At 41.2% G+C, this 12,034-nt stretch overlaps 1 protein-coding gene across 3 annotated transcripts in view; it reads left to right on the forward strand.

Moving 5' to 3' along the window:
• Positions 1–4,206: 4,206 nt before the first annotated feature.
• cd99l2 (CD99 molecule-like 2) overlaps positions 4,207–12,034 on the forward strand; it is a 47,650-nt gene continuing 39,822 nt past the window's right edge. For all 3 annotated transcript variants that reach the window (XM_072376685.1, XM_072376686.1, XM_072376687.1), the window contains exon 1: positions 4,207–4,426. In XM_072376685.1, coding sequence (XP_072232786.1) covers positions 4,366–4,426 — 61 coding nt within the window. In that variant the 5' untranslated portion in view covers positions 4,207–4,365. The remainder of the gene's footprint in view (positions 4,427–12,034) is intronic.

The raw sequence follows: 12,034 nt of genomic DNA on the forward strand, positions 1-12,034 counted from the left end.
AGGCTGCATGAGGTATTGCTAATAATGTCCAAAACACACCACAGTCAGAGTTTAAACACTCAAGAACAAAAATATCCCTGTCTTCATTCTCATTAGATTTCCGGTAGCTTGCACGGAAGAACCAGCAGCCAGTAATGCCTGTTTTCGACTGCCACACAGCAGTGAAGACGCTGTCGGGATTTCTTTGGGTTCTTCTCTCATTGTTAACACCTCCTCAGCCGAGGCGAAACCTCCTCCTAAATGACGTGGGATCGCTAGTTTCAACACTCCCCAGTCGTTGGAAGTTAGCATACCCACAGTGGTCAGAGGTCCCAGCTTCTCACCTTTCTCGTCGAGCTGATATAGACAGAGGTCACCTGTTTCATACTTGAACACATAGCCCCATTCCATAAGGCTCCAGTGACCATTGCGGTGGTTGCTGTGTTCTGCACAGAAACACCACACTTTTCTTGGGAACATTAGGTATCAAGGGTGGATTTTGATATATCGATACCGGAGTCTCACAAATGAGAGGCCGCTGAGTACATATCCTCTCCGGTGCCTGCGTATATTTCTCTTCTACTCTCACTCTGCTTCTTGGCCTGGCCTTCTTGAATCCGTTATCTTTCACACCGAAGTCGTTCTCTACACATGGACAGTCTCAGGGTTTTGTCCTTTACCAAAACCCTTCCCCTGTCCACTCATTGGCCCTCAAAGTCACGGATCAGACAATACCACCCACATCTAATTATTTTCTCATCTTTACCTTACAGCTTTGAAGCTGTCAAAAAAAGAGGACTTTCCGGCACCCTGAGCCAAACTCATACGAGACTTAAAATGCTGACAGCTTCGACAACTTAATCTTTCCTATTAACCCTAACCATTTCTCTTAATAAAACATTCAACAAATATATTTCTCACAACCTCATGACCTTAGCTGTAAACCCCCCTTAACCCTACCCATAACGCCTCTTCTTTAGATGTCAAAGGTCACCTGTCAAACTCCTTTGATCGATTGATAAGAGGTCAAAGGTCACCTGTCAAATTAGTTTGATCGAAGGGTGTTAATTTTATCTCTCTTCTATTGCATTCCATCAAAGATTGTGCCTGACCGGGGCCCTCAGTTAAATCACAGTTATGGAAAACTATTGCACAACTCCTACCAACCTAACCCCAGGATAACATCCCCAATTGAATGGGCAGATGGAAAGACCAAACCAGGAATTAGAAGCAGCTCTTCGATGTGTTACTACAAACAACTCCTTCTCCTGGAATCAGCAATTACCATAGCTTGAGCACATAACTCTCTGACTTCCTCTACCACATGGCTACTCTCTTTTGAAGTTCCCTAGATTACCAGCCTCCACCTACAAAGGTCCCACAGGATCTGGACCCAGACCAGGGTGGCTCTGCTGCAGAAAGAAATCACCATTTAGCTGATAGGCGGAGAGCCCCGGCCCTATAGTACCTATCTGGTTAGAAGGTTTAGTTTCTTCCAAAAACATTCCTTTTAAATTGATCTCCAAGAAACTAGCTCACCATTACTTTGGTCCCTATGAAATAGATTCTGTTCTCAGTCCTTCTGCTGTGAAACTCAAATTTCCTGCCCCTATGATGATCCATTCAACTTTCCATGTCTCCAAGACAAAACCAGCCATTTACAGCCCAACCAATCCCCCTCCACCTGCCCGGGTTGTGGATGGCCATCCAGCCTACACTGTAGGCTCCATTCTTGATGTGTGATGCTGGGGCCTCCAATATCTGGTTGACTGGGAGGGTTACAGTCTGGAAGAGAGATCCTGGATTCCACGCTCCTTCACTGAGGACCCTTCACTGATTGACAACATAATTGGTCCAAGGAGGGTGAGTCTTCCAGCTTGTCCGGGGGCAGCCATTGAGGTGGAGGTACTGTCATGGCTATGCCTGGATGTGGTGTTTTGGTGGCTTCTGAGTCGAAGGTTGGGCTGAGCAGGCTGCAGAGCCTTCCTGGGCGGAGTCTGGCTGGCTCCTGCTTCCACCTCTGTTCCATATTGTCACAGCCACTGCTGTGAAAATATTTCCTTGGTTTCTAGTACTACATTGAGGAACCTTGGAGTTATTTTTGACCAGAATTTATCATTTGATGTACATATAAAACATGTTTCTAGGACTGCCTTCTTTCACCGATGTAATATTGCCAAAATCAGGAACATCCTGTCTCAGAGTGATGCAGAAAAACTGCTCAATGCATTTGTTACTTGAAGATTGGACTACTGTAATTCGTTATTATTAGGCTGTCCCACATATTCTCTGAAAAGCCTCCAGCTGATCCAAAAGACTGCTTGGGGACCTCCTATGACAAACCTTTCCTGACTCTGTATGAATAATGTATGACATTATTGTTGTCATTAACTTGTGTTTACCTGTCTTTATCATTTGATTGGCGTTATGGTGTTTGTTGTCACCTCTTTTCTGTCCTCTCAAACCCCAACTGGTCGAGGTGGATGGCCCCCACCATAACATCAACTGCCTCTGGCTATCACTCACCCCGAGCAGCACTGCAATGCTGGTTATTGCACTTGTAATATCTCATTTTAATGACTGTACTCCTCTGGTCCAGAGGATAAAGTCCCTACATCAACATCTCTGCCTACATTCAAATTATGTCTCAAAAACATCTGTTCAGACTGGCCAACTCCACATGATCATTACCTCCTCAGTACCACTATAGAACCTCCTATTTGTTTTGTTTATTTTTACTCTGGAGTTTTATGGTATTTTCCCTTTACTGTTTCTTTTTGGTTTCTTTTTTTTTTTTTAAACTTAGCTTGTTTTCATGAACAATTATGTCATCATGTAAGGTGACCTTGACAGGCTTGAAAGGCAGCTATCAGTAAAATGTATTATTATTATTATAGTTGTTATTATCATTAGTTAATGAAAGTGCAAAAGCTTTACAGCTGAGATTATTTGCCATTACTAATGTAGGTTTCTCAAGTAATGCCATTATTGAAACTTTCTCAGATCACCATGTCAAGCTGCTATTATTCTGATAGCCACAACCACTGTCATGTTGCCTGTGCTTAGTGTATTTGGGAATACAGTGGTTATGCTTAGCAATTGAACAACCAAGTTCATCTGTCACTTTTATCTTAAATTACATGATTAGTTTTTTAAAGAAAATGTTACACGCATTAAAAAGCAAGCTTTGCAGTAATAACAGCGACCAGCTATGAGATCAGCTGTATGTGATCAATGGGCACTAGTGCTTGACTTCAGTGTGCATGCTCACATATAATTCCAAGAATTAGACTGAGGGTTGGAGAGCCATTGAACCCAAATCTAGATGTGCTGAAAAAAAGACGCAAAGGATGCAGGGAAAAATAAAAAAGGAGAGAAAGGATTAAAGTTTAAACCATTTCTTCCCTGAAATAGTATGGTAAATGTGAGATCACTGGAAGATAAAATGGTTGTGTTTGGGGACGCATGATGACGATGAGGACGCAGCAGGAATATTGAGAAAGCAATAATATTTGTTTCACTGAGACATGGCTGCAGGAACTCTGACACTGCAGGCAAAGACAGGACAGTAAGGGAAGAGGTTTTGCAGTGCTTGTTAACAACAGATGGTGAAATCCTCACCGTGTTACTGTGAAGGAGCATCTCTGCACCTCAGATGTTGAACTATTTGCTTTTAGTTCCAATTGGCTATGGAGGCTATGGAGTGAAAGGATGCCAAGCTAACAAACAAAACATCCCATCCATTTATGTAAGTCTCAACTCAATTCAACTTTTCAGTTTTTGTCTCATTGTTCATCTATTAAGTAAAAAGTTTATATTAACAATGTGATGATAGTGTGCCCTTACCAGAAGTTGTCAATGTGCTACGAAATTACACAGAAGCAAAAAAAAAGCAGAAAGTGAAACCCCCAACATACACATCGTTATTTAAATCAAGCTGTTTTATATCATCTAAATAAATCATGCTACGCGTTTCCTTGAGCAAAACATTATACCAAACACTGCCTCCGATATATAGGTGTGTGACTGGGAAGAACGAAGTGCTGTAGGTTGTGACAATTTGCGTGTGCGATACACAACGAAAAGTGCTTTGTTGAGTCTAGATAAGTTTAAAGGCATTCTATAAATCTCGACCATTTGTTTTATGACAACTATACAACATGTCACGTATAGGGAACTTTGTTTTGGAAGGTATCAGGAAGTGCCACATTGTGGGCGGATCACTGAATGCGGCTTTTAGTGTGGGTGTGTCATTGAACACGGCTCTCGTACAAGTGTGATGTCAACCGGCTTTAGACTGATTCAAAGACCAAAACCCGTTGTTTCCTTGTTACATAGTCATACAGTAATTTTGACACGTCGGTCGGTGTTTGCTTAGCTGGAGTCATGGTTTATCGCTCTCTGTGCACTCTGTGTCTGCTGCTGCAGCTTTTTCTGCCGATGCACGGTAAGCCTTTGTCCCACACACATCATTAAACTCTACCTTTTGTGGCGGCAAATAGTAAAGGAAATGGGAGCAGAAGGTCGTGCCATTAATTCTGATTAATACATTTCTAACAAACACTTATAGATGCACGTATATTTTAGCATGAGACTCAGGGTCCAGTGACTGTGGCTCGTTATAGATAGATTGATACTTTATTAATCCCGAAGGAAATTCAAATATGCTCTTGCTGAAGGATTTGCTGATATATTACAACCTAATTTTAACCAAATAAAATACATTGAGATGATAACAAAATATTCTAGTTCTATAGGCGCCGTTGATTTAGATATGTTGGCCAAATATACAAGGCAAAATACCAATGCCATTGTTTAAAAATGAAAAAGGACTATCTGGAAGACTCTACAAACATTTAGAGAATGTGCACTAGTGAGATCAGGCAAAAACTACCTTTTTGACCATCAGGAAAAACAAAAGCAAATAAAAAAACAGTCATTACCCAGAGAACATCATCCCCACAATGACACGGTGGTGGCAGCATCATGCTATGGTGATGTTTTTAACTGTCAGGGCATAGTTAATTGGTCAGAATTGAAAGAATAATATATTAAGTATATTCTGCTGCTAAAGTAACATGATTAAAGCAACACTAGTGGTTTAAGGGGAAAGGTTTAAATGTTTTTGATTATCCCAGCCCATACTTCAGTCATATTGAGAATCTGACTAATGACTTGTATACATGAAAGACAACCAGCTGGACAGCGCTTGAGTGGTTTTGCCTCCATGAATGGCACACAGTCTTATGATAATTATCAGCCTGTAATGTTGCATAAAGCACAGTTTCAAATTTAAAAGGGGAGAAATCCAAAGGAATACAGAAAGACTAGACTTAATAATCTGCCACTTCAAGTGTGTTCCAACACATGCTCTCAGGACAAAAATTTTGGGTACTTCTAAGAACATGATTATCCATTCATATTCAGAGGCTGTAACCACTTTGTGGTAATGTTTTTCCATGGAAAAATGATCTGGTGTTCCCAACTCCTTGATTCTTTAACCTACAGCATTGTATGATGCGTCAAAAGTACACTATCCCTTGAGATCAACATTAGTTGACTAGTATGCTGGTAGAAAATATATTTGTATTGGTTTTAAAAACATACAAAAAAAATTATGGAGAGGCAAAGGCTATTCACTCACGAGGCTCTGGAAAAACCTCACTTGTTGCCCTCTCACCCAGTGTTTCATGGTCTCTGTGGATTGTGGGCTAAATGGTGGAAATACTTTCTTTCCCCAGGCCAGCTAACCTTCTGGATCCCTGTTCAGTCTCAAATAAATTCTAATATATTCCAACCCAAATGGCTAGTGTGCTTTCTGCTTGACCCGGGTCATGCCTGACCAAGAAGACACTACAATAGCACACAGAGGAACAAAATGTCATTATAGTGGACAAAGATAAATCGAAGGAGATGCATCTTCAAGTGTAAAAAAGAAGAAAGTGACAAACTGAGTGACAACACCACCTATTCTGAAGAGGCACCCAACTAAGCAGCTATAAGAAGAAAGACACAGGATACCTACAAAAACTGGAAAAGTTATTGACTGTCAACTTTACCAAAGAGATTACCCTGGGGAGGTGCATTTATTTGGTCCATTTGGTCCATTTATGTAAAATACAGAAGTAAGGAGTACCACTCAGACTGCATCAACTTAGTCACCTACAACATTCCCAAACACCTCGTCTCCATCTTAGAGTAGGAAACACTCTGTATCATATACAGAACTCCACACAATTTGTGAGGAAGATACAACATCTGAAACTGGCCCCCAGTGAAAACATTGTGTCCTTTGATGTGACCTCATTTTTTACTTGCATACAGATTTCAGCAGCTGTGGAAACCATCCAACTGCATCAAGATGACTCTTTGAACAAGAGGACCAACTTCACCCCCTACCAGATCTGTGCCCTGCTGGACCTCTGCCTTTCTACCACTTATTTTAAGTACCCTGACTGTTTCTGCAGACAGAAGCACAGCTGTGCCATAAGATCTCCAGTGTCCCCCATTGTGGCCAACCGTTATATAGAAGATAAGGAAAGCAAAGCACTGAGCTCCTACAAAGGAACGACACCAAGCCCCAAATTTAGATATGTGGACAAAGCCTGGATCCAAATACAAACTCAAGAAGTGAAGGCATTCACGGAGCACATCATCTCAGTGAACAGCTGTTTAATGAGAGAGGATGCAGAAAACAACAAGCTGCCTTTTTTTTGGACTGTTCTGTGCACGTTTAGAGATTGGAAGTTTCAAATCTGGGGTTTACTGGAAACCCACATACACAGACCATTACCTGCTTTTTGACTCACATCATAGCATAAACTGACTGTCAGCAAAACATTACATCATTGGACTGAGTGTTCCTACTAAGGCCAAGGGAAAATAAAAGGAACACAAATACTTTGAGAAAGCACCTCAGACCTGTGGACATCCTAACTGGACTTCGTTAAATCAACAAAGAAATCTGAACCATACAGCTGAAATTTGGAAGAATGTGTGCAAACATTTTGTAATTCCATATGTGGCAGGAGTGTGTGAAAAACAGATGGATCTTCTCCAAACACAATATTCCATTGCACTTCAAACCTAGAGACTGGTTTACCTAAAGGACAAAATGCCCAAACAAAAACTGGGTGACATCAGGACTGGAGCTCGGACTGACTGCATCAAGGAACTAGTTTCTGTACATGTGGCATCTGCTTAACTACTTGATCTCTACGGCGCCCGTGCTTCTTTGATTTATACCTGAATTTGCCTTTAAGTTTAATTGAAATGTTGGAAATAGGTTAAGCTGGTTAACAGTAATTATTTAGAATTTCGATGAGCAGAGACCGTACTTTAATTTGTGCAGGAAGCTGCTGTGAAATGCTATCAATACTATTCATCAAAGGAGAACATTTGTTGGATTTAGATGAAGGCATTGAGGAGGAAATTGTGTTTCACAGTTTGGAAGCAGAGATTGCAAGATTGAAAGCTTGTACCAGTCGACTCATTCCGAAGGAACATAAGTGTGCAACCAAGCACTACAAATTAAAGCACAGCCAAATTACCCGTTAAACAGACTGTTAAACTGCTGAAGTTACGGATAGAGAAATATGATAGCGAAATAAGTCGTAACAGTAGTTCACAAAAAATATATGGAAAATATATGAAAAACACAATAAACAGTTTAAATTGGAGAGGTGGTAACCTCTCAAGTGTGCACGTCCATGATAAAGTTATAAAGTTTTTTTTAATTAAGTCTTGCTGATTTTCTTCAAGAAGGCACTTATTGTCATTGTTAATCAGGACAGACCACTACTGGCAGATGATGACTGGCAAGATTCAAAGAGGAACAGAATCTTTAGTTGCCATCAAGAGCAAGTTGCGTTGGGCTATATGTTTCACTGAGACATGGCCAGGTTCAGCATCTAGTTTAACAGACACCCCTTGTATGCACAAGATTCTAGATAGGAGACTCAGATTGCCAAACAGCTGCACTCCTTTGGGGAGGTGGAATCCTTAATAAGAAAGTCCAGAATCAGGAGGACACAGGCAAAACTTTAAATGAACAACATTCAAGGATGGCCACAACCAGATTCAGTTACCATGGTGATGTGACAAACCAGATCTTCCAAACAACTTCAGAGTTGCATGGAAACGATTAGAACATTTTAAGAGGAGAATGAATGTGACTTTATACCCAAGCTACAACTATCAAGACAACTGTGTGGATGTACCAAAAAACAAGCAGCGGAAAACCAGAGACTGTGGAATATTACCTTCTACATCATGCCGTTATCAGAAAAGACGAGGTAACTACTAAAGTAAGAGTGGTGTTAGATGTGCTAATCAGGTTCAGACTCTACTGGATAACCATCACTACTGACATCACAAAGACTGTCCTGCAGACAAAGATGCTGTTTGGTTCACGTGGCTTCACGGACCTCTAATCAAAGATTGTAAAAATGAACTCTGTATACTGAGAATGGTATTTGCAGTGTCCCCCAGTCCCTTCATATTAGCAGCAATACGGAAGTATATCAAACAGTATGATATAAGTTTCCACCTTAAAATGCTATTTAAGGTGAAAAGAAAACACAAAGAGAAGACTATTACAGATTTGCTCTCATATTTTTGACCACATCAGTTTTCTCACTTTCTTCACTATATGAGCAGTGCTTATTTCAGGGGCTATGGCAGACAGGAGTGAGTTGGGATACACAGTTAATACCAGTCTAGGCTTAAAAATGCGATCAGTAGTGTGTTGAGCTCCACCTGTTGGTCATTCCAAGATAGTACCAATCTGAGGCCCAGCCAAAGCTCCATAAAGTAAACTGCACATTTTCTGTGATGCCAGTGATAAGGCTCTGCTGGGTTTATATTCTCTGAACATATCACAGATGTATTTTGGGCCTAAAACGTTCTGGGATTTGCAAACCATCAAAAGGCTTTTAAAATCTATTCTGTGACTGACTGGAAGCCAGTGTAAAGATTTTAAAACTGGTGTGATGTGTTCAGATCTCTTAGTTGGACCTCAAGGGTTGTACTACTGAAAAAAAATTACTTCTCCACGTTTTAACTCATGGGCAAAGTGATTGGTGCAAGGTTAGAAAATAAACTTCTCAAGCCGCAAAACACAGAACAGAATCAGCCAAATATGTGGACAGACTTAATGATTGTTCTTCACTGAATAGCACTGCACAACTGTGGAAGCAATTTGTGGATAGCTGAGTGACTGTAATACAAGGTCTCACCAACCCTGAGTTTCATGGTGTTACTGGCAAAACTAACCCCACATATTTACATACCAGAGTACTGAGTACCTCATCAAGGCCAACTGTGGTGGAATGGACCTGCTTTACCATCCACCACTGATAAAGCAGAGAAAAAACTGTATTTATATAGAAGAGATGGACACTGAAATTAGGTCTAAGTTGCAGACAGTGGTACAGCTTACCAGCACTGAGCAAGTCAAACCAACATTAGACCTGGAGAAATACAGTAGCTAAGGGGCAGTGCTGAGAATAACTCCATAGGTGAAAAAAGTTCTAGTCAGAGGGTGCAGGTGGAACTATCCTCTGTGGAGGTTACGGTAGCAGAATATACAGGGTGAACGTCACACACAGTTTCAGTCAAGAATCCATCAGCTAAAATATGGCCAAAATATCAATAAAGATTCAAAATTGAAGGATTTGAAACTATTCCTGGATGAGAAGAGCCTTATCAGTGTTGGAGGAAGGCTACAGCTCTCAGGTCTTAGTTTCAGACAACAACATCAGTGGGGGCTATATACGTACCACAGGTACAGTACTAGCATGAAAAGAGTTGTGCATTTTGAAATAAAAGACACTCTGGTATAGGTGAGAGAAAGATTCTAGATTTTAAGAGGGTGACAGTTAGTCGAGCAGCTGGTATCACTGTGTTACATCTGTAGAAAACTGTTGAGTCTCAATCAGGCTTAGTTAGTACATTTATTATTGAAACTATACTTATAACTACAAGGCACCACTGACAAAAGTCAGACGCTAAATAACTAGAACCCAGTATCATTCTCAAAATATATTGACTGATACGTGTGCCACATCTGATTAACATGTATTTGTACAGAATATTTGTACAAAACATTTGAACAGAACAAATAAGAATCCTAGCACTGATTTCTGCAAGCAGCAGTTATCACAGTAAACATACACAAACAGCTTTCCCTTTAAAATAGTACAATAGAATTAATTAAAGTTGGCAAAATCATTAAATCAATGGTACTTTCATCAATAAGCACTGCCTATTAAGCTAACACACTATATAAACAAAATGGCGGATGTGATCATGTGCTCAAGTCATGTGTTAGCCGGTGAGACTGTAATATTGATGGACACGTAGGATATCTGTTAACTGAAGATTCCCAGGCTTTTAGCCTGTGTAAGCACATTTGCTAACATACGAAAGCGAATGGCTGATGTGCTACAGCATGATCCATACAGCGATCCACAGAAGTGTGAACGGGGCAAAGACGATGCAGCCTCTAAATAAGGCATCATCTGTCTTTATGGATCGCGAGTTATCTAAATAGCTTCCGAAGGACGCCGACTTCCGCCAAACTGTTCTCGGTGAGTAGATGTTCTCTGTTCCCCTTTAAGAACAGAGATAAAAGCGTACGAGGCGATCGCGCCGTGTTAAATCCTCTCCTGGAGGTTGGCCATTCGTTTTCTGAGGGGATGCTTGTACAAGACTCTCCACTATGTACCCACACCTTCCAGCCTGCCAGTCCACCGCAGGGCGCTCTGCAACTCAGTCCTCTCCTGTTGAGCACTTAGACAAGAATACCCTCTACAAAAACTGTGTCAGTTGTGTGCAGGCTGAGTTTGTTGGGTACCTTGAGGAGTGGTCCACCTGACTCTCCAAATTGGGGGATATGGAGATCTCTGGGAACAGGTCTGTGCTGTCTGGTTCAGTCCCACGACCATAGTCCATCAGCAGGCTTCTCTCCCTTCCAGAGAGCTTCTGCCTCCAAAGCTCCAGGGGCCTCATGTAGAAAGACTTGCGTGGATTTCCTACTGAACCATGGCGTACGCTCAAACCCAAACGCCCTCCCACACACAAAAATACCCGGATGTATGAATCTGTGCATACACATGAATCCAAGCACATTTCCTTTGTACATCCCAATCAACATGGAATTGAGCGCACATCTTGGAGTATCTGACTCCTCCCTGTACACGCCCCTACTTAAAAATGCAACTCATATTTAAATGAGCCCTGCACCTGCGATTCCGTTCTCTGCACGATCAGAACATAAAGTAAGATGTGTGAAAGACATGTAAGACGAGTAAGACGGGGGAAAAAGAAAAGTGGAGGTGTGTAAAAATGTGCTCTTTGGCACGCTGTCCTCTGACATAAGAAACAAACTGTTAAAACTGTTGTCTTAAACTGTAGTTTAACCAGCAAAAAACAGCAAGTGACTAAATTTAACCACCAACTATGCTGTGAAGACTTTGGGGTCGCACATGCTCAATGCACGTCACGGCGAATAATATTAGGACAATTGCACAAATAAAGTTACACCAAGAAGCCACCCATCGCCGCAGTGTCAGCTTGTACTCTGTTCCCAGCAATTCTGTCATTCATGTCATAGCCACAACTGCTACTCCAGGGCCTGCTTAGTGTTTGTTTGTTTTCCCCTGGTTTTCCATCTACCAGCAGGAGGAGGGGATGCCATGCAGCCCTGACACACCAGTTTTCCGTTCTCTCTGAATTATCTTCTCTCTTAAATATCTTGTACTGTATAAATACTTCGGTTTCCTCCCCATTGTTTTCCAGATAGTCTGCATTATCAGTGGTTATTTTGGTGTTCTTGGTTTAACTATTTTCTTGTGTTTTTGGGGTTACGTCTTGGATTTTGCTTTACATTTTGGATTTATTCTTACATGTTTATTTGGATTACCTGTGCCTGAGTTCACCTGTTAGTTTGTTGCCTACCTGCTTCTGTCCACTCCACAGGTGATGTGTTTGTGTGCAAGTCCTCAATAAAGTTAACATTTTGGAATACATGCTACTTCACCCATTTCTGTGTCTC

Source organism: Leuresthes tenuis, unplaced genomic scaffold (assembly GCF_036924035.1).
Source record: "Leuresthes tenuis unplaced genomic scaffold, fLeuTen1.0.hap1 SCAF_22, whole genome shotgun sequence".
Classification (NCBI taxonomy): domain Eukaryota; kingdom Metazoa; phylum Chordata; class Actinopteri; order Atheriniformes; family Atherinopsidae; genus Leuresthes; species Leuresthes tenuis.